The 24,002-nt window shown below is 51.0% G+C and overlaps 1 protein-coding gene across 4 annotated transcripts in view; it reads right to left on the reverse strand.

Annotated features, from left to right (window-relative positions):
• Positions 1–11,777, reverse strand: part of PDGFRA (platelet derived growth factor receptor alpha) — a 42,911-nt gene extending 31,134 nt beyond the window's left edge. The window contains exons 1-3 of one of the 4 annotated variants that reach the window (XM_045572556.1): positions 11,596–11,777; positions 7,706–7,918; positions 1,267–1,327 (exon numbers count right to left, since the gene is read on the reverse strand). In XM_045572556.1, the coding sequence (XP_045428512.1) occupies positions 1,267–1,315 (49 nt within the window). In that variant the 5' untranslated portion in view covers positions 1,316–1,327; positions 7,706–7,918; positions 11,596–11,777. Of the gene's footprint in view, positions 1–1,266; positions 1,328–7,705; positions 7,919–8,638; positions 8,838–10,361; positions 10,498–11,595 lie in introns of those variants that run through there. The other 3 variants (XM_045572558.1, XM_036416180.2, XM_036416163.2) reach the window with 3 other exon arrangements.
• Positions 11,778–24,002: the final 12,225 nt, after the last annotated feature.

Here is a 24,002-nt window from a genome sequence, read left to right on the forward strand (position 1 = left end):
TAACATCTTTCTGTTTTGTACAGCACTCAGACGTGCCTTCACTCTAACGACTTCCAGAAACCAAAGCAGAACCGTGTGAATTTTCATTCAAAAATAAGAGTAAGGCCCGGCCAGTGTGGCTCAGTGGCTAAGTGTCGACCTATAAACCAGGAGGTCATGGTTCGATTCCGGGTCAGGGCATATGCCTGGGTTGCGGGTTCAATCCCCATTGCGGAGTGTGCAGGAAGCAGCTGATCAAGATTCTCTCTCATCATTGATGTTTCTATCTCTCTGGCTCCCTCTCCCTTTCTCTCTGAAATCCATACAAATATATATTTTTTTTAAATAAGAGTAAGTAAAGCCCAAGAGTGAAAAGTCTATCTTAGAACCTGAAATTTCAGTTTAGCTTCTCCTCTCCATAAAACTGATAGAAGAGATCCTATACATTTATTATTAATTAATGGCCTCTAATCTCCCTCAGAGCCCAATATGGGGAATCCCACCCACTTTTAATATGTGCCCACTATGACTCCTGCAGCTGGTTAAGATGGAAGTTGTAAGCACATGTGAGTCACCTAAGACCCTGTAGATGGCATTTAATTATCGGAGTTTAGAGCTAAGTTACTGATCTTGCTCAGTTCTATTGTATCCATATAATTAGACCTAAAGACATTAACAGATTTACGCTAACTCTTCAGCCTAGAAAAAAAACATTGGTTTTATGGTGAACATCTGCAATGCACAAATATCTAGATGACAGCTAAACAAACATCCAATAAATATTTCAACAAATGGCTCCAGTGGCATCTTCCCTTGAAAAAGAGTTGGTAAGAATCCCAAGAGTCAAATATCCTATTAGATTCTTTAGAAAGAAATGGCTGAAAAAGGTGGTTTTAAGACTTCCCAACAATTTAAGCCTCTTCCGGTTAAGACAGGTATGACTTAAAACAGGTAATTTCCTGGACAAGAACTTTTCTTTTATTAAAAAAACATTTTTTTTAATTTCTTTGACCCACCTTGACTGGAAAGCCATGTCCCAGGAAAAGGAAGAAGCCAGTGGGTGAATTTAGACAATTATTCCTAACAATATTTCAATGCGAGGCTTGACATATACTAAAACTGCCCCTGGAGAACATTCTTTCTGAAATAGGGAACTGAAGGTTTGTGATCTTATAATTTTCTACTTCTCTTCATTCCTTTGGGCTGTACAGTAATATGCCCCAGAGCACAGAACTGAGAAAGCAAGCTTCCCCCACGGTAACAAACGGAGAAGACCAAGATCCATACCTGCGAGGACACAGCCTAGGACCAGGAATGGCAGGTGGGAAGTCCCCATAGCTCCGGAAAACTGAAAGAGTGAAGAGGCAAACAGAAACAGGGTTAGCCAATGGAAACAACCTGGGGACCCCATCCTCTTTGTGCTCTAAGCTACAGAAAATCTCAACAGCATCATTTGAGTAAAAAAAACAAACAAACAAACAAAAAAAACAGAGTAAGATTCACGGTTAAAATAATAAGATACCTAAGAAGAAAGATTCAAATAGCCTGGTGGGGCCCCTGGATCATGACAGGAGCTGTCTGACGCTAGAACCCTTTTTGACTGCATGCAATTTTCAAATTTCGGAAATGTCTCATTTTATGGTCTTGGAAGGCGTCCAACCAAGAATACTGGAGAACTGTTCCTTTTATGCCATTTCAATTAAGAACATGAAAAAGATGTAAACACATTATTTGTCAGATCTGATCAAACAGTTGAATTGATCACCCCTCTCTTGGCCACTTCACAATGGACATTCTCTTTCATTTAGTCCCCATTCCACTTGCTAAGACCCCATTCCACTTGCTAAGACCATTATCCTTCCCCTCCAGACCTTCCCAGGATCCGACCTGCACAGAGAATTCTCTGCCCAGAATAAACCCGACTAGAGTCCTTTAAAAACCTCTGACTCCCTGTCTTTGGGTGCTGGCACCATTTGGGGGCTCAGCCCATCTGGTACCCAGACGACCTAATAAATTTATGATCCCTACCACTTTTGGCCTCAGTGTGTTCCTCCTTCGGTGACTCTACCAGTATTTACTCAACTTTCCAAACTTGAGCTGTTTTCACTCAAGATGGATTGTGAGTTGCTCTTTCACTACAGAAAGTACATAAAGGTGGTCACGTCCTCTACCGCTTTGGGAAAAAATGCTTGGCTGGAAAAATAACTCATTCTCTAAGAGCCATTCAGATCTAGCGGTTTCAAAAGTCCCGCTAATCAATGTCACTTACAGGATGATGTCACTTTGTGATGCAGAGGGCAGCACCAGGCTCAGACGAGGATTACCGGCCCAAGTTCTCCCAGGACCTGCTGCACAGCTAACCAGAGGGCAGCAGCCCAGGGCACAGGCATGGAAGGAGAGATGGTAATGAAAGTGAAGAAGGGAGAGGAAATGGGAGAGGAGAGTGTGACTAAATCCCTGTGTCTCGGGGGATGCAGTAGAGCACAGGATAAAATTTGATGGAGACCGGTGATTCATTTTCATGTGAAGGTTCTAACAGTAACTACAGAAACCAAATTCTGCACTCTGATGCTTGCAACAAAATCTGGGGAATGGAAGAGAAATGAAGAAAGATATTGAAATTAAACGTCCAGCCCTAACCGGTTTGGCCCAGTGGTTATAGCGACGGCCTGTGGACTGAAGGGTCCCAGGTTTGATTCCGGTCAGAGGGCATGTATATACCTTGGTTGCAGGCACATCCTCAGTAGGGGGTGTGCAGGAGGCAGTTGTTCAATGTTTCTAACTCTCTATCCCTCTCCCTACCTCTCTGTAAAAAATCAATAAAATATATTTTTAAAAGAAAAAAAGAAATTAAACATCCACAAAATACAAACAGGGAAAGCACTGGGCAAGAAGGAAGGAAAGCATAAGTAAATAAAATTAAGGGACAGAAAAATTAAAGGGAGGCCCATATTGCCTTTCCATAAAAAGAGAGTTGACCTGGTCAACTCTCCGAAAAGGCCCCTTTCCTTGGTCTTCTCATGCACACCTCCCACTCTACTTTATCTCCCCCTGCACTTCCCACTTGATAAAGGGGCCTTACAGAAGGCAACGAAAAGAAACTCTACATGGGCTTGGTTTAAAGTGGCAAGAAATCAGATTTCGGCTTCATTGAATTCTACCGAGAAAGTGAAGGAAGGAGGAAGAAAGATGAAATGTTGGTAACAGGGAAGGGGACGGGTTGGACTGGAAAAATGATCCCTGTTTTTTCCCCAAGGCAGGAATGAGAAACCAATATTCGCTAAGCCACAGTTTTCGTGTGTATGCTGTGTTTGGTAATAGCAGCCCTGGGACCTATTTGATTTTAAGAAGTGGCAGTTGAGGCTCAGAGAGGGTTAGTAAATGACCAGAAGTCACACAGCTAGCTGGCGAGAAAGCCAGCTTTTCTAACACAAAGTCTGCGTGAGGGCAAAAGCCACGCTCTCCCTGATCCACCAGATGGTCTCCCTCAGGGGAAGGTCAGTGTCTCGGCCAGTGGGGTCCCCTCCCCGGCTCCCAAGTACTTCCTAAGTCAGAGTAGGGCCCTGCTTTTCCTCTCTGCTCACCCCAGTGAAAGAAGCAGTGCTGTGAACCCTGATGCAATTTGCACAAGCCGGCTGGCTGAGGGCATCCATCCGAGGGTGCTGGCATGTGCCTGGGTACAGGGTTTCCACACTGCCGCCGTGATGGGCACAGCGGAACCCTGCACCAGGACGGCCAGCCTGATTTACCTCCAATTAGCAGTAAGGGCTTGTGTGTTTGTTCATATATATATATATATATATATATATATATATATATATATATATATCAGCCTCCCACTGATAATCCACTTAGCCAACTTCAAAGGAGCTCTCCAGAGCCAGTTTGCTGTCTTGGGTTTTATCGCGTTTATATCCTGTGTTTCTTTAGCAGGGCCTGCCAACAACGCATCTTTAAAGCATTCCCCGGCTTACGAGAGGGGTTCGCCGCTGTTGCAGGGCAGGGTCCGAGCACCGTTCTGCCCCGGCCAGGCCCCACCAGATTTCCTTCTGTGCATCCAGATACAGCGGACCCTCTGCCAGGTGGGATGCGTACTGACTTACAAAGTGGACAGTGAAAACAAGGCCTGGGGGCGAGCGATAATGACGCCAATTCTGAAAGTCAACATGTGTTTGCTCAAGATTGCAAACTCCCTTCTCCGATAAGCGTGGCTGCCTGGCTGGAAATCAAAGCGGATTTGTGAAGTTTCGTGTCATTGCTCATCAATTTGCTGGTGGAAATAGCAGTGTTTGCCCTCCCGGGAGGTATTGGAACACAACCAGAGAGGAAGGCCCCCCCACCCCCCCCGCCCCCCCCACCCCCCCACCCCCCCACCCCCCCACCCCCCCCACCCCCCCCCACCCCCGCCCCGGCCTGGTGGCCCTGTAGGGACAATCTCTAAGAGTCTTTTCTGCTCAGGGAGTAGAAGTTCATCCTTAATCAGTAACCCCTCTCCTGAAACTCATCCAAAAGCCAGTTGTGCAAATGTACGTAACTGACATTACAGATTCAGAGAAACAGGGCACGTTATGAGTCAGCAAGAACAAATAATCACTTTGCGAGGAGGAACGATAAATTTCACCCAGCCCAGCCCGTGTGGCTCAGTGGTTGAGTGTCAATCTATAAACCAGGCAGTTCGATTCCTGGTCAAGGCACAAGCCTGGGTTGCAGGCTCAGTGCCCAGCAGGGGGCGTGCAGGAGGCAGCTGACCAGTGATTCTTCCTTATGGTTAATGTTTCCATCTCTCTCTCCCTCTCCTCTGAAATCAATAAAAATGTATTTAAAAAATAAAATAACATTTCGCCCAAAGCTTTTTAAAAAAAAATCATAATAATGTCTCTCATGCCAGCTATATGTTGGACCTTGATCTCAAACCTCTATCTCAAAAACACTGGTAAAAAGAGATCCTGCCGCATTCAATTTCAAGCAAGGATTTGGGGTCCTCCCACAATGGTCCCCACCCCCAACCCTCCCCTCTACACACACCATTTTCTTGTCTTTCTCATTCCTTCTCTTAGAAGATATGATAGAAATCACAGTGGACTAGGCTCTGATCCTATATCTTACACTTGGTTCATCTCTGAGTCTCTTCTTCTGTAACCCAGGGATAAACAGTCTCACCTGACTTGCTAGCTGGCCTTACTACCTGATTGTAAAGATTAACTTGTGTCGTTTAATTGCTTTGGGAACTGCTGCGATTGGCTTTCATATGGACTCTCTTTTCCGCAGTGCTCTCGGATGTTTTAGATGAGAGGAATGTCAAGAGTGGGCACTTCTGCCCTAGTCGGCTTGGCTCAGTGGATAGAGCGTCACTCGGTGGACTGAAGGGTCCCAGGTTCGATTCTAGCCAAGGGCACATGCCTGGGTTGCGGGCTTGATCCCCAGTGGGGGGAGGGGGGTGCAGGAGGCAGCCTATCAATGATTCTCTCTCATCATTGATGTCCCTATCTCTCTCTTCCTCTCTAAAATCAATAAAGAAAGAATTTTTTTTTAAGTGGGTACTTCAACGTCTCCTTCCTGAGAAAGTCAGTCCCCAGAGGCTAAGTCACTTGCCCTGCATCACTGCCGAGTGGAGGAGCTGATCTGAACTCAGACTCTGCGCAGGCCTGGTGTGGCCCTCCCTCCCGACTACGTTAAATACACAGCCACATAAGCAGAGAGACAAATCTGTTTGCAGTCCTGAGTCTTTCTCTCTAACAGGTTGGCTCTCCTCCCACCAACGGAAGTGCAGAGCCATTGAGTGCGACTCCATAACTGAAGGCAACATGCTAACCTACAGAATACACAGAGCAAGCCACGCAAGGACCCTATTTCCAGAAGTGAGAGTGCACTGTCACTCCCATGAAGCCACAGAGCTGGCTTCCCGGTCACCGGCTGCACCGGGCACCCGCTGCCGAGCCCATGAGTATTGAATGTCACCCCACCCTGGCATGATTAAAGGCCACGGGAGGCGCGCTCACAGTCCCAAAAGCCACCGATGACTTCAAGGCTCAGATTTTCGAGGTTTGGTTAATGTCAGCTCTCCTAAGTTAATTCTAACTGTGAAAATTGTATATCCTGTTGTTTTTTTCACTGTGACAAATGTTCTACTCAGTCTCCTAACTTCGGTCCAGGCAACCCAAGTGCCTGTCTCCATTGGTGGTAACTTCAGGGAGGGTGTGTTGACCAGGATCTGTACCCCGAGAGCGTGTGTTTTGTTGTTTTGATCTCCCTCTGCTCCAGTAGACATTCCAGGGATGGGTGGAAGCTGGAGTGTTTTTGCATGGAAGAATTTTATGGGACAGTCTGAGTTCATAAATCTCTCTGCTCTCTCTGCACCAGATATTTAACCATGGAAACTAACATGATACCTCCTTTCGATTTCACCAAATGGGTGTGCCTCCGAATGGGATGACCCTTGAGCTGGAGATTACCAAGCCTAAAACACTAGGGCTTCACTCACAAAGGGAAATGCAAATTCTGCTCTGATATGCCAAGAAATAACAACTAACGCAAAATAACATTACAAAGATCTCCAAAGTAAATCCTGACCGCCCATTGATTCTGGAAGCTTTATAGGAAAAGATCATCAGTCATCTTTCACTTGGTCCCACCAAGCAAAAAAGTATCTGTGCATCTTCCTGATGCCGGGATTTGCTTAAAATCTCTGCAAAGCCCTTGCCTGCGGAGGGTCCCTGCAGTTCTCTAGTGTGGCAGCAGGTGGCAGTGTTGGTCCAAGGACGTGCGTCCAGAAGTTCCCTGGCGAAGCAGACGCGCCTCTGCAAATCCTGCTAAAATGTCCCACATCTTCATTTCCAGTCTTTTCCTTTCATAAATTGTACTTTCAGCTTTCGTAGTGACGGTAGCTCAAAGCCCGCAGCATGGAAGCAGGAATGGGGAAAACGGCTTCTGAAACTCTCCGCGGGGGGGCCTGGGAGAATTCAGGGGACTGGCACCAACCCCATCAGAGGACTGGCACCATCCCCATCAGGGAAGGAGGGGGTGCGGCCAGGGCCCCGGGACCCAGGAAACGACACCGCCATCCCGGGCCGCACAAGTTCAGCAGGAAAAGCCACTCGAGAGAGAAGGCTGAGTGGGTCGGGATTTTGTTGAGCCAGCGTTCTCCCCACCTCGAGGAGGGAGGAGGACACCTGGGTCGCGCCGGGTGGGGGCGGCGACGCCTGGGCCGGCCCTGAGCTGCCCCATCTGTTCCCAGGCCAGCGTCACCCCCGTAAACCCTGCTGTCAGGGGGCCGCCGCGGCGCAGGCGGGGATCGCCGGCTGATTGGACACGACTGTCCCGTTACACAACAACACGGGGTCGTAAAAACAAACAGCAATAGGCCGCCTGCTTGGCTGGGGAACTTGCGAGGTGCTAAAGTCGGAGACCAGCTCCCCTTCCTCCCTCCCCGCTTCACCCCCACCCCCCACCCCCCTCTCCAAGAGGGCACGGGACCCTCCAACCTTCGCGGTCCTCCGCTTCTCTCGCATTTAATTCTTATGGCGCCCCATTCTGGTCCCCGAACTCGAGGACCTCCTCTCCCCACCGCCAGAAGGAGGGAAGGTAACCAGAATTGTTTTTTGAGGGGCCCCCTTGGTCTCAGCCGGGCGTTGGGGCGCAGCTGCGACAGCAGCGCCTGCGGCGGGCAGAAAGCAGGATCGCGCTCCGGGGGGACCGCTAGGGGGCGCAGCGGTCCCGCAAATCTTACCCTCCGGCCGGCCGTGCCCGTTCCCCGTCGGCTGCTCAGGCTGCTGCGGGGCTCGACAGCGCTGCCCGGACCGACACCTTCGCCCGGGAAATTCCGTCTTAATCACACCGTCCGGCCCCTGCACCCCGCCACATCCACGAGAACAGGGACAAGCAGCACAGGGAGCGGGCCGCTCCCCTCCCGCCGCCTCCACGCCCTCCGCCGGTCGGTCACCTGGGGGGGGGGGGGGGGGTGTTAGATGGATGGTGTCCACGACCGCCAGCCCCGGGGTCCTGCGCCCCGGCCCACCGCGCCCCCAGCCCTCAGAGCGGCTGCAGCCGCTGGGCTCCAGGCGAGATGCTGCTGGGCGTTTGCATTGTTTTCGCCGGAGACCTGAGAAGGGGGCCGGGCTGAGTGGAGGGAGTGGGGCCGGGATGGGTGGGAGCGGAGGGGTTTAGGGTTACAGTCGCTCACCAGCGCCTCCTATGGGCCAGAAAGCGACACTGCCGCTCGCCGAGAAGGCCCGGGCGATCGGTCTACACTGCGCCCGGCTCGGCTTTTAGGAACTGAACCTCCCCCGGTCACCTCCTCGCCCGACGCGGCCGACCGGCCGCCCGCACGCCTCCCGAGCCCCTCGCTACGCCTTCGAGGGGAAGGGAGAGGGCACTGAGAAGAGAAGGAAGCGCCCCCAAGGCGGAGGAGGTCTTTTTTATCCCCTCCATTCTACTTCGAACCGACGCCCGGCTCACCGCTCCGTTTTAAACAAAAGGAAATGCCGCCGAGCAAATCAGCAAAAAAGACTGGCTCTGGCTGAGCCCGGAGCAGTCCGTCCCCTTCGTCCCCTGCGCCCCGCGCGCGGGGCCGGAGCCCGCAGGACCGCTCAGCGTCACCCCCGACAGCTGCTGCTGCCGCGGACCCCGCGAAACCGGACCCGAGAGACGCTGAGATCCGCACCTTTTTCGATCCCCGAGCAGGCGGCTTTTAACTCTTCAGAACTGCTACTTTTCCCATCGGCAACACGTGTAACCGCCTCGCAGGTCCACGAAGGTCCCCCACCACCACCACCGCGGGAGTCTGCGGGGAGGCGCAGGCCACCGCCGGGTCCCCAGGACGCGTCCCAGCGCCGCGCGCCGCCCACGGCCGGTCCCCAGGAGGCACCCAACCCGCCCGCCTCGGCGCCAGACGCGTTTGCAGCTGGAAAAGCCCAGCCCGAAGCCCCTCCCCTTCCACCCTTCCCGAGTCCGCGCCCTGGGAGGACGGCGGACCTGGGCCGGGAGCCGGGGCTCTGCTTGGGGGTCCCTCTCGGCCCGGAGGAGAAGGCTGGCGCGAGAGCAGAGGGTCAGCTACGGGCTTCTTCCTGGTGTCTCCTGCCCCCACCCCACCTCCTCCTTCTGCTTCCCTCCTCCTCGATCTCAGGACTCTCGGATCCTACACTTGGGTCAACAAACCAAAAGCAAGACAACAAGAGCCCAAAGCAGGGACTGTGACCAAGGCGTCCAGGAGAGGCTGGCCGGGCCCTGGCCTGGAGGGGAGCGTTGGAAGGGGCCCCCTTTATCGTGAGGATGATGGGGGGGGGGGAAAAGAGGCAGCAGAACAGGGGAGGGAGGAGAGGGGAGAGATAGATGCAAAGCAGCAGCAGCACAGACCGAAGGGGTCAGATTGGGGGGGGGGGGGGGGGAGGTGGAGGCGTGTAAAAACCAGAGCCTGGGAGGCAGCCGACGGCTGCGCGCGCCTGGGGCGCCAACCCCCTCCCCGTGGGCTCCCTGGGCTGGAGAGTGTGAGTCCCAGGAGCTGTGCGGCTCCTCGTCGCGCCCATTTGCCTTGCATGTCTGCCTCTTCCTGTTCTAAAAAGCTGCCTAGTGGTTCTTTCTGGTCGGGAGCGACCGCGGCGCGGCGAGGCGAGGCTGAGGCGGTCCAAAGCGTTGAGCAATTAGGCTGTGGAGCCAAAAAAACCATTTCCCATACCGCCCAGCCCAAGCTTTTCCAGGCAGCCCGGACCTGATAAGGGCCATTCATGCTCCCTCTCCAGCCGGGCTTGCCTCTCCCCCTCGGAGGTGAGCGGCAAGTTCTCCCAGACACTCTTTTTTATGTGCAGCCCCATGTCCTCCTGGTGGGGCCGGGGGAAGCAGAGCTCTCGACGGGCGCTCTGGCTGCGGCGGGAGGACGGACAGGCGACAGACAGACAGACAGCCCAGGACCTCCGTCCCTCCCAGCCGGGACGTTTGGCTGGGCGGCTGGCAGCTCCTGCACACCTACCTGGCCAGGCAGCCGGGGTCCCCACCACCCCACCCCCCGGGGCCCCTGGAGCAGTCAAACGCGAGTCGGGCCACACTCCCTCTCGCTCTGAGCTGGCCGAGGCCACCCTTCTCTAACGGAACCGCGAGCCAGATGGACGTCACCCGCTCTCCCCTTGCGCTGCGGGGGGGTGGGGGAGGAGGGCACTTAATCTCTCGTGTAAAAGCCGGTTTCCGCGGGGCTAGGAGGCAGAGGAAGAAGAAGGGGAGCAAGGAGATCGCTCCGCAGACGAGGAGGAGGCAGGCCCGCGCAAGAAAGAGAGCGCAATGCAGACGGGACACGCATCCCCGCGCGGGAACGGGGGCAGGCGAGGGAGGTGCAGGGCATCGGTGCCCAGAGGCGGGGGGCGAAGACGGCTTGCCCCCCACTCCGTCTGTCTTACCTGGAACCAAGCTTCTCCATTCCGAGTCATCCCTAACTTTCCTACAAAAAGTCGGACGCTTTTCCGGCGCCCGACTTCTTTCCTTCCTGCGGCCGGGGCTGGCCGAGCGGCGGGGTTCGGAGCTTTGCAGAAGCCGGTCCACCGAGGGGGAGGGGGCGACGTGCAGAGGCCGACAGCGGCGGGGAGCACGGCGCAAACGGGGCGGGGGGTGGGGGGTGCCTCGAAGCGCAGTCGAAATTCCTCACATCCCAGCTGCTGGAATGCCAGGCGACGGCTTCTTCACTCCGGGCCAAATGTGTTTGTCATTACTCCAGACCTCCCGCCCGCGCCGCCGCCGCCCCCGCTGGAAGGCGCTCCAACTCCGGCGCAACTGCGGGGCCGGCGCCCGCTCTCCTCGCGCCTCGCGGGTCCCACACACCGCGGGGGAGCTCCCCAAGCCCTCGCCCAGGTGCCCAAGTCCGCGGCCCCTCTAGCTGGTCTTGCAGCCGCCACGGTTGTGCTAAAAGTCTGGCCCCAGCTCGCGGCCCGCGCGGCACCACCGTCCAGTCATGATGCGCCCTGGGAAGGCGCCCCGATGGCACCAGGCGGGCACTCCAGGTCCAGCCTCCTCCAGCCGAGCCCTGCACTCCTGTCCTCCCCGCGCCTCCCTGGACACTCTTCCCCTCCTTCCCCCTGTGTCCCAGCCGAGCTCTGTGCCACGGGCTGCAACGCTGCTGTCCCGCCAAACCGCGAGCGAAGAATGAAAATACTCATTAAAAACCTGTCGCCTTCCAGAACCCACTGCCAAAAAAGAGGGCAAACAACACCTCTGCCCCCACTCCCAGCATTAAACTTGGTGCTCGTCCCAAGCATACACTCATTCCACCCCAACCCCAAAAGAAACCTCAAAAATGCAAGCCTAAACAATTTCTTGGGGAGGCCATAGAGTTGTTAGAAAAAACACTGCTTTTAAAAATAGGTCTGGAAAATGTGTTTTTTTTTAATCCCTTAGACTTTCTAACTCTATGGTTATCTTCCCTCCAAGTGCAGTTTATTCAAAATAAATTGCTGTCTGGACACTCCACTGGAATTCCACTCCAATTTTGTTTTTTGGGGTGTTTTGGGGTGTTTTTTTTTTTTCCTCATTGCCTAAAGCTTGAGTGAAATTACTTCACTTCCAGCCCAGAAGGCCTGACAGGGACTTCTTGTAGAAACAAACAAACAAAAAATCATTTCTTTTTTCCTTCTCCCTTACCTTCTCCTCTTATGTCAATTCGCAATGAACATCCTACATCTGCAGCAAAGAGTGTGTCCGCGGCCTCCAGGCCTCCGTCGCAAGTCCCCTCCTCTGTTTCTCTCCCTCTCGCTCCGACTGTAATGGGCTCAGAAACCGCGTTTTGTAATTGATTCAATGTTATAGTCCATCCTTCTAAAACTAATCATTTGCTCTAAGTAAATAGCTGTCAGGAAATGAAGCCCCACCCCCCACCCCTTGGCTTCTTCAAAATAAAAGTTTCCTCCGATCTCCCAACCTTCAGATGGTGCTCGCCCTTAGCTCTTACGCGACCAGGGGGTCCTGCCCCAACCCCCAGACTTCGACAACAACTGGGGGTGGGGGGAAGAGGGCGGGGAGAAGCAGACCAGATGGGGTGGGGAGGGGGTGGAAGGGAGGAGGTGTGGATGCTCTGCCGGGAAAGATGTTCCTGAAAATACAAACTGCCCATCACGTCCAGAATGTGAGCTTGCCTCCTGGTTTGGGGGCAGCACCCTACGCTTAGTGTCCTCTTCGAAAGGAAGACAAACAATACGTTAAAAAAAAAAAAATCGTACATAATGCCCAGAGAGACTATCAATCTGGAATGGAGAAGTGTCCCTTAGGCATCTGTCCCGGCCCGTCTAGAAATAGCGGTTTTGGAGAGATCTCCGGGCGGTTGCGCGTCTAGAACCCGGACTCTGGGGGAAAGTGCCCGCGTCGTTGCTAATCCTTTAATGGGATTAAGACAAACTGCCGAGCCCAATATGAAGAGGGTGGGGGTTTTGTTTGTTGTCCTTTGTTGTTGTTTTGGGGAACTGGTTTGAAAAGAGGGTACGAAGCGCCCAGGGTCTGCGTGGGTGTGGGTCGCTCTCCGAAAGGACGACCTTTAGCCCCCTGGAGCCACTTATCTGGTCGCGCCTTTGTTTTCGGGGTTATCTGCGGGCGAGGTGGCCCTGGCTTCCATCACGTACAAGAAAAGGCCCGGGCTCGGCGCTGCGGGGTCGTCCTCGACGGCCCGCCACCTCCGCGCTCAGGGGGCCGGTGCGCTTTTACGCGCCCCGAACTCCCTCCCGCGGTGTTGGTTCTGACCCTCCCAAAGCCAGGAGAGGGGGGTTCAGAGCGGAGCCCCAAACCTTTACTTATTCCCGAGGCGCGAGGCAAGAGGACGATCCCGCTCGCGAAAGAAAGGGGGCGCTGACGCTCCAGGAACCGGGCATGGGTGGAGTGGGGCTCCCTGGCGACGGCGGGGGAGGGGAGCGCATTGATGTCCCCGCCTCCTCCAGTTTTGAATTCTCTGGCTCGGTGGAGGGGGAGGCACCCGTTACCTACTCCCCATCCCACCGCACACTCTCCCAATTCCCCGAGCCAGTGTGACCCTGGGACGCTAGCCACCCATCATCCCCTTCTCTCTCGCTCTCTCATCAGGGGTGCGGACTCGGGACACAGGCAGAGAGGAAGGTCGCAGAGAACTCCCCCCCAAGGGGATGCTGTTTAAGTGGGGTGGGCTCCCAGGGTGTCAGGCTGGGGGGGGGGGGCCTGGGGCTGGGCCAGGGGCCCCACGCTGCAGCCCTCCTGCGCGCCAGCCTCTCTCTCTCTCTCTCTCTCTCTCTCTCTCTCTCTCTCTCTCTCTCTCTCTCCCTCCCTCCCTCCCTCCCTCCCTCCTCTCTCTCTCGTGCATCTCCAGTTGGGGTGACCGCACTGCTCACTATTACTTCCACATGTTCCTCCAGGAAATCATTGAAGGCAACTCTATGAACACAGCCCCCTTGTTCGGAATGCTAACAGTATACCGTAATGTTTGTAGAGGGCGCACGGGGACGCACGGCCCGCCCCCCCGTAGAAATCAGAGTGCGGAATCCTAGGGGAAAGCGGGTGCTGGCGTTCCTGCTCTGAAGACACGTTGGGATGTAGGTTTTATAGCAAGGACTCATGAAGAGGAGAAGACGACGCTAGGAGCCACCCAGGAAGGCCTGCTCTGCAGCCGAGAGCACCAGCCCCGTCGCACCAGAGTCACCTGAGCGCAGGACCCCAAGGCTCCCGCCTACACATAGGAACGTCAACGTTCATATTGGAGTGGCTTAAAGTGGGGGGGGGGGGGGAGGAGAGGGGGGCTCGCCCGGGGTGTCTTGGGGCCCTAACTCCTCGCGAGGTGAAAGCAGAGAGCCTGGATGAGCCAGGGAGCACCCAGGGGCCCTTCTGGTAGTGATTACCTGCCTCATTTGAATGATGCCTTTGTGAAGATCATTAACAAACATTTGCTAAAGGTTTCCATGTGTGACATTCCAGAGGGTTGAAAGGCCCGGGGAGCTGGCTCCTGGGATGGCGCACCGGCGGGGAGTGGCGCAGGTCAACAAATGGTTGGGGGGTTGGGAGGAGATGCTGTGGCCGAGTCTCGGGGGCCGAGAAGAGAAGGAGAGAAGAGGTCAACATCTGCCGTCCCTGCAAAACCAAAATAAACCCGGTGGCCAGGAGCCCCCTCCGGGCTGGAGGGAGGCGGTCCGCTCCTCACCGCCAGCTCAGCCCGCGGCCCCCCGCTCGCCTGCCCGCCCCTCCCACTGCTCATAGGCGGGTTTGAATCCCGCCGTCTGCGCTCCGCGGCGGCTCCCCAGCTTCGGGGTGCGCGGGGCAGGGGCCCGGGCGGGGGGCGGGGTGTGTGTGTTAAGATTCTTCCAGATGGTGTCTCCGACGCAGGGGGGTCCCAGAGCCCAAGCAGGGGGGGAGGAGATGGCAAGCAGTGGCGCCTGGCCAGCACGGACTGCGCGATCTGTCCTCTTCTCCGTCCGCCGCTGCCCGGGCCGCCGCTGGATACCCGGCCGCCCCGTGCGCCCTGGAGGGGTGACCTTTGCCGGCCCGCGCAGCTGTTCGGAGGGCCTAGCCCGCATGCTTGTGTTTTTATTTTTGTTTTGTTTGTTTTTTTCCTTGAGAAATCATCATGGGGTTAAGGAGGAAGGTTTCCTCCCCAAACCGGGCTGCTGCGACCTTCTGGGAAAGAGGCCCAGGTCCGGGGCTGAGCCGGGCCGTGGAGTCCCGGGAGCGCGCGCGGCGGTGCTGGCGCGGCCTCGCACGTCCAGGCCCGCAGGCGGCGTGACATTGGATGCGAGGGTATAAAGAGATGTGGTGCAGCCAGCCATCTAAAAGAGGGAGCCCCCGCTAGATGTTTACAACCAAATTAAAATGGTCACTGAAAACAAAAACCAAACCTCCCCGGCCCGCCTCCCGGACTCCCTCTGTGTCCCCCGCCCGCCCGGCGGTAACCGCGGCGGCGGCTCCGGGCGTCCCACCTGGGGCATCTGTGGGCGTCCCCGCTGCGCTGGCTTTTTATTTCTCCTCCTCTTCTCCCCCGCGGTCAGCTCCACCCCATTCCCCTTTCCTCGTAGAATTCCGAAGGTCCTCCTGCCTTAGAAGAGCTAGGATGGTAGCAGTTATCCAAGCCGGTGGTTGTGAAAATCACATGGAAACAGACTTGTGATTTTTATTTATTTATTTATTTATTTTTTGGTGGGGTGGGGGCACATGTCTAGCTTCCCGGCTTGGAAATAAAGGGCCCTTTGGTGATTTGTCAAAGGAAATGGCGCCAACTGCCCATTCCCACCCACCCCCTTCCATTCCTGAGTGGGAGCTGCCCTCCCCCCCGCCCCCGTGTCCCACGAAGGGATTCTTCGTGGGAAAGACCGAGGAGGCTAGTGGATGTGGCACCCAGATGTGGGGTCCCCGCGGGCAGACCTGTGGGCACCCAACTCTTGTCTCGGATCTGAACCCAGGCGAGGCTTGAGGCTTGGAACAAACATCCAAGCCTCTTTACACACTCGGAATTCACAGAAGCCCACGCCTTGGGAAAGGAGGAGGAAGAGTTAGTTCTCCCAAAAGGTGCCCACTGGCCTGTGGAACTTGAGGTGACAGTTCTCTCTCCAGGCTTCCTCGCACACCCCCCTCTCCTCTCCTCCCCTCCCCTCTCCTCCCCTCCCCCCCTCCCCCCTCCCCCATCCCCTCCCCTCCCCGTCTCTCTCTCATATCCAGGGGGAAGGAGAAAGCATTTTCGAGGGTCAGGTGAGCAGCTGAACCCTCTCCTAGGGTTCCTACCACCACAGGTGCCTGAGGCCGCAATGAGGACCAGAGATTGCAAGCGCTGTTTGTGGCTCACCCAGCTCAGGGGTGGGAAAGATGTGGGTCTGAATCCAGCCCTTTGATACCCTTTTCCTAGGGAGAGAGCCCCATTTCCTTAACATCTTTGCATCTCTCCTCCCATCTTCTCTGTAGCTCTTGGTTACTTTTAATTTGAAAACCACTGTGAGGGGAGGGGGGAAATGAGGAGATTGGGAGGTCTGCTCTCTATTAGGAGCCTCAGCCTCCAGCTTTCCAAGACACAGCTGTGGCTGGGGAGGGGAAGGAGGGCTGGCTCTGTTTCGGTCAGCCTCACTGAAGAAAAGGCCTTGTCCACTAGAAGTGCCCGGAGTACAGGAACAGCAGGGCTCTGGGGGGGGGGGGGGGGGGGAGCTTCCCCCAGTGGAACCTGGGTTCCACAACTGCATTAATTATAGTACATAAGTTTGAATATGAGCCATATTATTTAATCAGTGTATTATTTTATTTAATCCCCCAAACAATCCTCTGGGTTGTACATATAATAATTTAAAGGAAGAGCAAACTGCTAGGTCTGATCAAATCGATCCCTTCACCCCTGGAACTGACCTTTGGCCCACTTCTCAACCCACAGTCCCTTTCCCTTAGACCAGTGGTCACCAGCCGGAGGTCCATGAGGTTCGGAGGTCCATGAGGTTCGAAAGGTTGGTGACCGCTGCCTTAGACCACATTCCATTTGCTAAGACAACATTATCTTTCCCCTCCAGACTTACCCTGGATCTGGACCACCCAGAGAGTTTTCAGCCAGGAAGGCCCTCCTAGAGTTCTTTAAAATCACTGACTCCCCATCCTTGACACCATTTGGGGGCTCAGCCCATCTGATTTGCAGATGATCTAATAACTTTATAATCCCTTACTGCTTTTGGCCTCGTGCATTCCTCCTTCTGTGACCCTAACATTTGGTGCTGACACCCAGGAGGGTTCCATGGGGAAGAGGAGCCATCGCCCTGGCTTCAGTCACCCCCAAGTTTGCTCCTTGGAGAGCAGTAGGCAGTGGCAGCTCATCATGGGCTTACCTCTGAATTTACTCAGGTGACATGACCCCCTGCCTCAATTAGGCCTCTCTCCCTTATGGGCCCTTCCAAGCCAGCCAAGGAGGACCTCTTCTTCTCCATTGCTGACCCTCCATCCAATATCTCAAGTCCTCTGCCCACTTACTCTTCCTGACTTCAAGCAAGTCCACTTGTCTCAAAAATCCTAACGCAAGGTCAGAAGACTCCTTAGCCATTCGGCTTCCAGCCTTTCTGGACTGGGGACACTGGTCTGGAGGTTTACCCCTGGTTTCTCCTGCTCATTTGTTTAGCAGTGGGGAGCCTGCCCTAAACAGCCAGTTGTGGTCTGTCACTTGCCCTTCCCCCCATTGGTTACACTTATTCTCCTTACCATGGGGAACACTCTCTCCACACCCCCTTAAATGACCCCTCTTGGCTATCTCCTTAAAAATCCCTACCACTTGCTGAAACCGTTTTGGCTCAGTGGATAGAGCGTCGGCCTGTGGACTGAAAGGTCCCAGGTTCGATTCCAGTCAAGGGCATGTACCTTGGTTGCGGGCACATCCCCAGTAGGGGATGTGCAAGAGGCAGCTGATGGATGAATCTCTCTCATCGATGTTTCTAACTCTCTATCCCTCTCTCTTCCTCTCTGTAAAAAATAAATAAAATGAAAATAAAAAAAAGAAAAAGAAAATAGGGAAGCAAAACACACCCAATATGAACTGCAATTAGAGGGGGGAAATCAAAAGATAGAAAAAGAGCCTAAGGGAACTTTAGGACAACATGAAATGAAGCAACATACATATAATAGGGGTGCTAGAATGACAAGAAGAAGAGCAAGGACTAGACAATCTATTCAAAGAAATAATGAGAGAAAACTTCCCTGATTTGGGGAAGAAAAAGTCACACAAGCACAGAGAGTCCCAAAAAAGATGAACCAAAAACGATCCCCACCAAGACATGTTATAATTATAATGGCAAGCATTAACAACAAAGAGAGAATCTTAAAGGCTGCAAGAGAGACACAGAAAGTTACCTACACGGGATCTCCCATTAGATTATCAAGTGATTTCTCAACAGAAACACACCAGGCCAGAAAGAAATGGAAGAAAGTATACAAAGTGATGCAAAGTAAGGGACTGAATCCAAGAATACTCTATTCAGCAAGGTTATCATTCAAAATTGAAGACAAAATCAGGAGCTTTGACAAAGGAGGCAAGAGCATACAATGAAGTCAAGACAGTTTTTTCAACAAATGGTGTTGGGAAAACTGGATGGATGCATGCAAAAAAAAAAATGAAACTAGACTACCAACTTATACCATACACAAAAATAAACTCAAAATGGATAAAGGGTGTAAATGAAAGACCAGAACCCATAAAAATCTTAGAAGATATTGGCAGCAAAATAGCAGACATTTGTTGTAACAGTATCTTTACCGATAAAGTTCCTAGTATCCATACAGCAATAGAGACTAAGGAGAAAATAAATAAAAGGGACTACTTCAAAATAAAAAGCTTCTGCACAGCACAAGAAACCATCAACAGCCAAAAATGGTTTGGCTCAGTGGATAGAGCATCGGCCTGAGGACTGAAAGGTCCCGGGTTCGATTCCGGTCAAGGGCATGTGCCTTGGTTGTAGGCACATCCCCAGTAGGGGGTGTGCAATAGGCAGCTGATCGATGATTCTCTCTCATCAATGTTTCTAACTCCCTCTCCCTCTCTCTTCCTCTCTGTAAAAAATCAATAAAATATATTTAGAAAAAGAAAAAGAAAAAAAAAACCATCAACAAAACAACAAGAAAGTCCATTGCTTGGGGAAACATATTTGCCAATGTTATCTCTGATAAGGGTTTAATCTCCAAAATTTATAGGGAACTCCTACAATTTAACAAAAGGAAGACAAACAATTCAATAAAAAAAATGGACAAAGGACCTAAATAGAAACTTTTAGAAAAAGGATATATAGAAGGCCAAGAGACATATGAAAACATGCACTAATCCAAGAGATGCAAATCAAAACAACAATGAGGTACCATCTCACACTTGTCAGAATGGCTATCATGAACAAATGAACAAATGACAAGTGCTGGAGAGGGTGGGGAGAAAAAGGAACCCTCCTGCACTACTGGTGGGAATGCAAACTGGCGCAACCACTGTGGAAATATGGCATGTCCTCAAAAAATTAAAAATGGAACTTTCATTTGACCCAGAAATCCCATTTCTAGGAATATATCCCAAGAAAACAAAAACACCAATCAGAAAGGATATATGCACCCCTATATTCATAGCGGCACAATTTACAATAGCTAAGATTTGAAAACAGCCTAAGTGCCCATAGCAGATGAGTGGATTAAAAAAAGGTGGTACATCTACACAACGGAATACTACCCTGCTGTAAAAAAGAAGGAATTCTTACAGTTTTCAACAGCATGAAAGGGACTGGAGAGCACTGTGCTAGGTGAAATAAGCCAGTCAGAAGAAGATAAATATCACACAGTCTCACTCATTTGTGGAATATAATGAACAACATAAACTGATGAACAAAAACAGAACCAGAGTCATAGAAGCATCTAATAGACTGTCCAACCTATGAGGGAAAGCAGGGGGTGAGTTGGTAAGAGATCAACCAAAGGACTTGTATGCATGCTTATGAGCATAATCAATGGACACAGAAAGTGAGTGGTGGGGGGGGAGTGTGGGGAGTGAGGGCATGTGCTAGGGGTTGAGGGTGGCTGGGGAGAAGTCAATGAGGGGAAAGGAGACTTATATAATACATTAAACAATAAAGAATTTAAATTAAAAAAACACACACACACAAAACTATGGCATGTGCCAATCAAAATTTCTTCTCTGCTTTGGAGAATTGCTTCATGGTTTCAAAAAATGTTCATGGAGCATCTGCCTTGTGTCTGGTTCTAGATGAGGCATTAGGGATATAGGAGTAAGCAGAATGGCTATGGTCTTACCTTCAAGGAATTTGCTAGAATACTCTAGCCACCGGGGTTTTAGTGTCACTGCTGTGTATTGAGAGAGGGTCCAAAGGAACAACACTCATTTCTTTGTGAGACTCTTATGAAAAAGATGGCTAGAGAAGATAGACCAGGCAAAGTCTTGAATCACAAGCCAAAGAACCTCCCCAGACTTTGCAGGATGTGGATCTCCAGTGTGGGCGGGGAGGAGCTTATCTTAATCCAATGGAATACAATACATACTTCCTGAGCCAAAGATGCCCAAGACTCCCGTGTCAAGTGCTAACGATACAGCCCTGCCTGCACAGGGTTTATAGACTAGCTGAGCAAGTCATCGGTTAAACATGAAGTGGCAATATAGTGCTGTGAACAAGTGTTAGAGGAGGAATCTAACTCCAACTTGTGGGGCAGAGAGGAGGAGCCATCTCTGTGAACCCAAAAGGAATAGGAACCTAGTTGGGGAGGAATCTCATGTGCATGGGCTTAAAGGAGGAAAAGAACAGTAGGTCAGCAGTAAAAGACGTGCGGAATGGCTGGAATTTGGAATTTGTAAAGGTCCAGATGAGGAGGGGCAAGAGAGAGGCCAGGTCATGGAACCTTTCAGGCCATGTTGAGTTTAGATTTAATTCTCTGAAACTACCAGAGTTAATGTAAGGAGGGGAAGGACTGGGGCAGAGTTGAATTTTAGGCAAGAGCAGTATGGATGATGCCTGGAGGCATGGAGGTTCCCACTGCAATCCAGCAAAGTAGGGTGATTCCCTGGCCCTGGGGCTGATGGCAGGGGGGTTGAGAGAAAATGAAACAGAGAAGGAAGCATGGCCCTCTTGATTGAATGTGAGCTGTGAGGAGGGGTCTGTAGTTTAGGCCCAAGTTGGTGCTTTGAACTCAGTTGGGGGACAAAAGGAACACAAATTTGGGAAGGCAAAGGAAGAGTCTACTCTTAAACATGACACATTTGGAAAAGCTCAGGAAGGAAGGATTACAATGAGGAGAAAATCCAGAACAGAATCTAAGTAACCCCAGCATTTTCTGGTGCTCAGAAACGATGCTGAGAAGAAACAACCAAGAATCTTTATCTCCCAAATCCTCAGCTATCTCTGAATTCATACAATGGGAGTTAGTTACTTTTAAAGAGCTGTCTATAGTAAACATCTAAGTTCAACATTACAAATCTCGACCAGACATATCTGGAGATTTTGTATGTGAGAGTAATTAAAAACATTCTATAAAAACACGAGAGCTTTAATTAATATGTGACTCATAATACTAGGTTATTTTCCCCTCATTTATACTTTTAAGTATACATTTGTATCCACATATGGATTTCAGATCACCGAAGACCCAAGCGGGGTGGAAGCTAGATCCTTGTGCTGAAGATACTTTGCTAGGTCACTATCCCCAACCTTCACCTTGCACTGGAGAGATTGAGGCAGGTCTCACTTTTAGGGAATGAATATATTATAATTGCAGTGACAAAGATTGCACATTATCCTCCAGTAATCATTCTTCTTTCTTTCTTAGTAATTGAGCTTCTGGTTTTGGGAGGTTTGTTTGTTTGTTTTTGTTCCTGGAACAAAATATTTCACAGTCTCTCTTGCAACTAGATTCAGTGAAGAAGAAAACTTCTGGACATTGGGATGTAAGCAGAAATTGAGGTGCAACTGCCAAGAAGCATCCTTAATAGTAAAGGGCACATCCTTCTCAACCAGTCTTTTTGCTGCATGGAAAGCAGATGTCTGACTGGATCTTCAGCAGCCATCTTATACTATGAGGCAACCTTTAAAAAAGAAAATTGTGTAGACCTCGCTGGTTTGGCTCAGTGGAGAGAGCTTCAGCCCCCTGACTGAAGGGTTCCAGGTTTGATTCTGGTCAAGGGCACATACCTGGCTTGCAGGCTTGATTCCAGACCTTGGTCAGGGCGAGTGCAGGAGGCAATCAATCAATGTGTTTCTCTCACAACAGTGTTTCTCTCTTTCTCTTTCTTTCTCTCTCTCTCTCTCCCTGTCTTCTAATCTCTCTAAAAATCAATGGAAAAATATCCTTGGGTGAGGATTAACAAACAAACAAAAAAGAAAACTGTGCCCAATCCTATATAATAAAAGGCTAACATGCAAATTGACCGAGCAGCAGAATGACCAGTCGCTATGATGTGCACTGGCCACCAGGGGGCATATGCTCAATGCAGGCAGTAGCAGGAGCCTCTCCTGTCTCCATGGCAGCACTAAAGATGTCCAACTGATGGCTTAGACCCACTTCCCCAGAACATCCCCCAAGGGCTCCCAGATTGTGAAAGGGCACAGGCCAGACTGAGGGACCCCCCTCCAGTGCACGAATTTTGTATACCAGGCCTCTAGTGGTGTAATAAAATGGAAAGTCCCTGACCCATGAACTCCCAAACAAACCTGATAACCAATTGTCTTCTTGAAATAAAGGATAAATAAAATTATATCTTGTTAATTCTTTTTTTTAATATGTTTTTATTGATTTTAGAGAGGAAAGCAGAGAGAGAGAGAGAAAGAGGTCAATGATGAGAGAGAATCATTGTTTGTCTGCCTCTTGCATGCCTCCTACTGGGGATTGAGCGTAAAACCTCGGCATGCCTCTGACGGGAATTGATCCCAGGACCCTTCAGTCCCCAGGCCAAAACTCTATCCACTGAGCCAAAGCAGCCAGGGCTTAATCCTTTTATTTTGAATATTTCTGTTAGATATAACCAAGCTTGATCCTATTGGATGCTTCTTAGTAGTTGCATCCACAATTTCTGCTTACATCCAGTGTCCAGAAGTTTTCTTCATCACTGCATCTGGTTGCAAGAGAGACTGTGAAATATTTTGTTCTAGGAACAAAAGCAAACAAACAAACCTCCCAAAACCACATACTACACACTTGACTAGCTGAAGGGAGGCCTGTATGATGGGTCTTACAAACTCAGACACCAAAATAACCACAGAGGATGGTCTGAACATAAAAATACCTAACTAAAAACGGATAATAGTGATAGACATGTTCTAGACCTGTAGCTTCCTTGACAAAGGTCAACAGTTACATTTTTGCATCTAAGGTAACATGCCCCTGGGATATCAGAGTGATCTGCTTTTCTAGACCTTACGGATCATACCTGCCCAGAACCCTCAGGTTATCTTGTTCCCTGAAAGCCGTCTCTGTGTGCTGTAAATTTTAACTTTTAAATAAACTGTACCCGCCAATATAAAAGAAGTCTCTCCATTTTTGTCCAATCTCAGAGATTTCCCCACTTTGCTATCTCCCACCCCTTTAATCTACTACCAATTTATTTATTTATTTATTTATTTATTTATTTATTTATTTATTTATTTTGCGGTTCAGAAGGAGTCACCCTAACATGTCTCTGTGGTAGGCAGATTGCTTTTACACTAAAGGCAACTGTCAGCCAGATCAAGAGAAACTTCTTCCCTTCTCTTGACTACCAGGAAGAACTTGAATTAGGGGCCTTGCCAGTAATGGGAGATTGTCAGAGATTACCTCTGATAGGGTGGGGCAAATTTACCTGTATTCCTTAATCTCCCGCAATGAGTCTTTGAAGCTTCTAAGGCACCTTACTTCATCCCTAACTCACAATTTCTTATATATCTGAGCCCCCATTCTAACTCTGAACCTTTCATTCCTGTGGGGTCTCTGACTCTCATGTATACAGGGTTCCCATAGATATATATGTATTAAATTTGATTATGTTCTCTTACTAATCTGTCTTGTGTCTATTTGATTATCGGACCAGCCAGAGGAAGCTTGAAGTTAGAGGAAAGTTTGTTCCTGCCCCACAGTTTCCTGTGATTCTCCTTAGGTTTCTCCTCCTTTGATTCTAATGCATAAAATAAACTGCAAAACTGCCATTCTCCCAAGCATTTTCTCAATCCATTGAGATTTTTTTTTCTTTTAAAAAAATAGTTTTATTGGTTTCAGAGAGGAAGAGATAGAGTGAGAGAGCTACAGAAACATTGATGATAAAAGAAAATCATTTATCAGCTGTCTCCTGGATATCCCACACAGGGATCAAACTGTAATCCACTGAGATGTTGCTTTCTGGCAATTGTTGTCATTTTGGCTCACATAAACTCTGAATTACTTTTTCTGAGGCTGGATGTTCTTTCATGGACATTTACTTGGCATCATGGACAGGTTCCAGAGAAGCCCACCAAGGACCGCCCTGCAGGCCTGGACCCAGGGTTAGGTATCAGCAGGGGCCATTGTGCCCAGCTTCCCACTTTGTATGGGCTAAACTTGGGTGAGTTTTTCTTAGAATTCTGGGCCTCCCTGTGTTAAAGTAA

Source organism: Pipistrellus kuhlii, unplaced genomic scaffold (genome assembly GCF_014108245.1).
Source record: "Pipistrellus kuhlii isolate mPipKuh1 unplaced genomic scaffold, mPipKuh1.p scaffold_m20_p_1, whole genome shotgun sequence".
NCBI classification, from domain to species: domain Eukaryota; kingdom Metazoa; phylum Chordata; class Mammalia; order Chiroptera; family Vespertilionidae; genus Pipistrellus; species Pipistrellus kuhlii.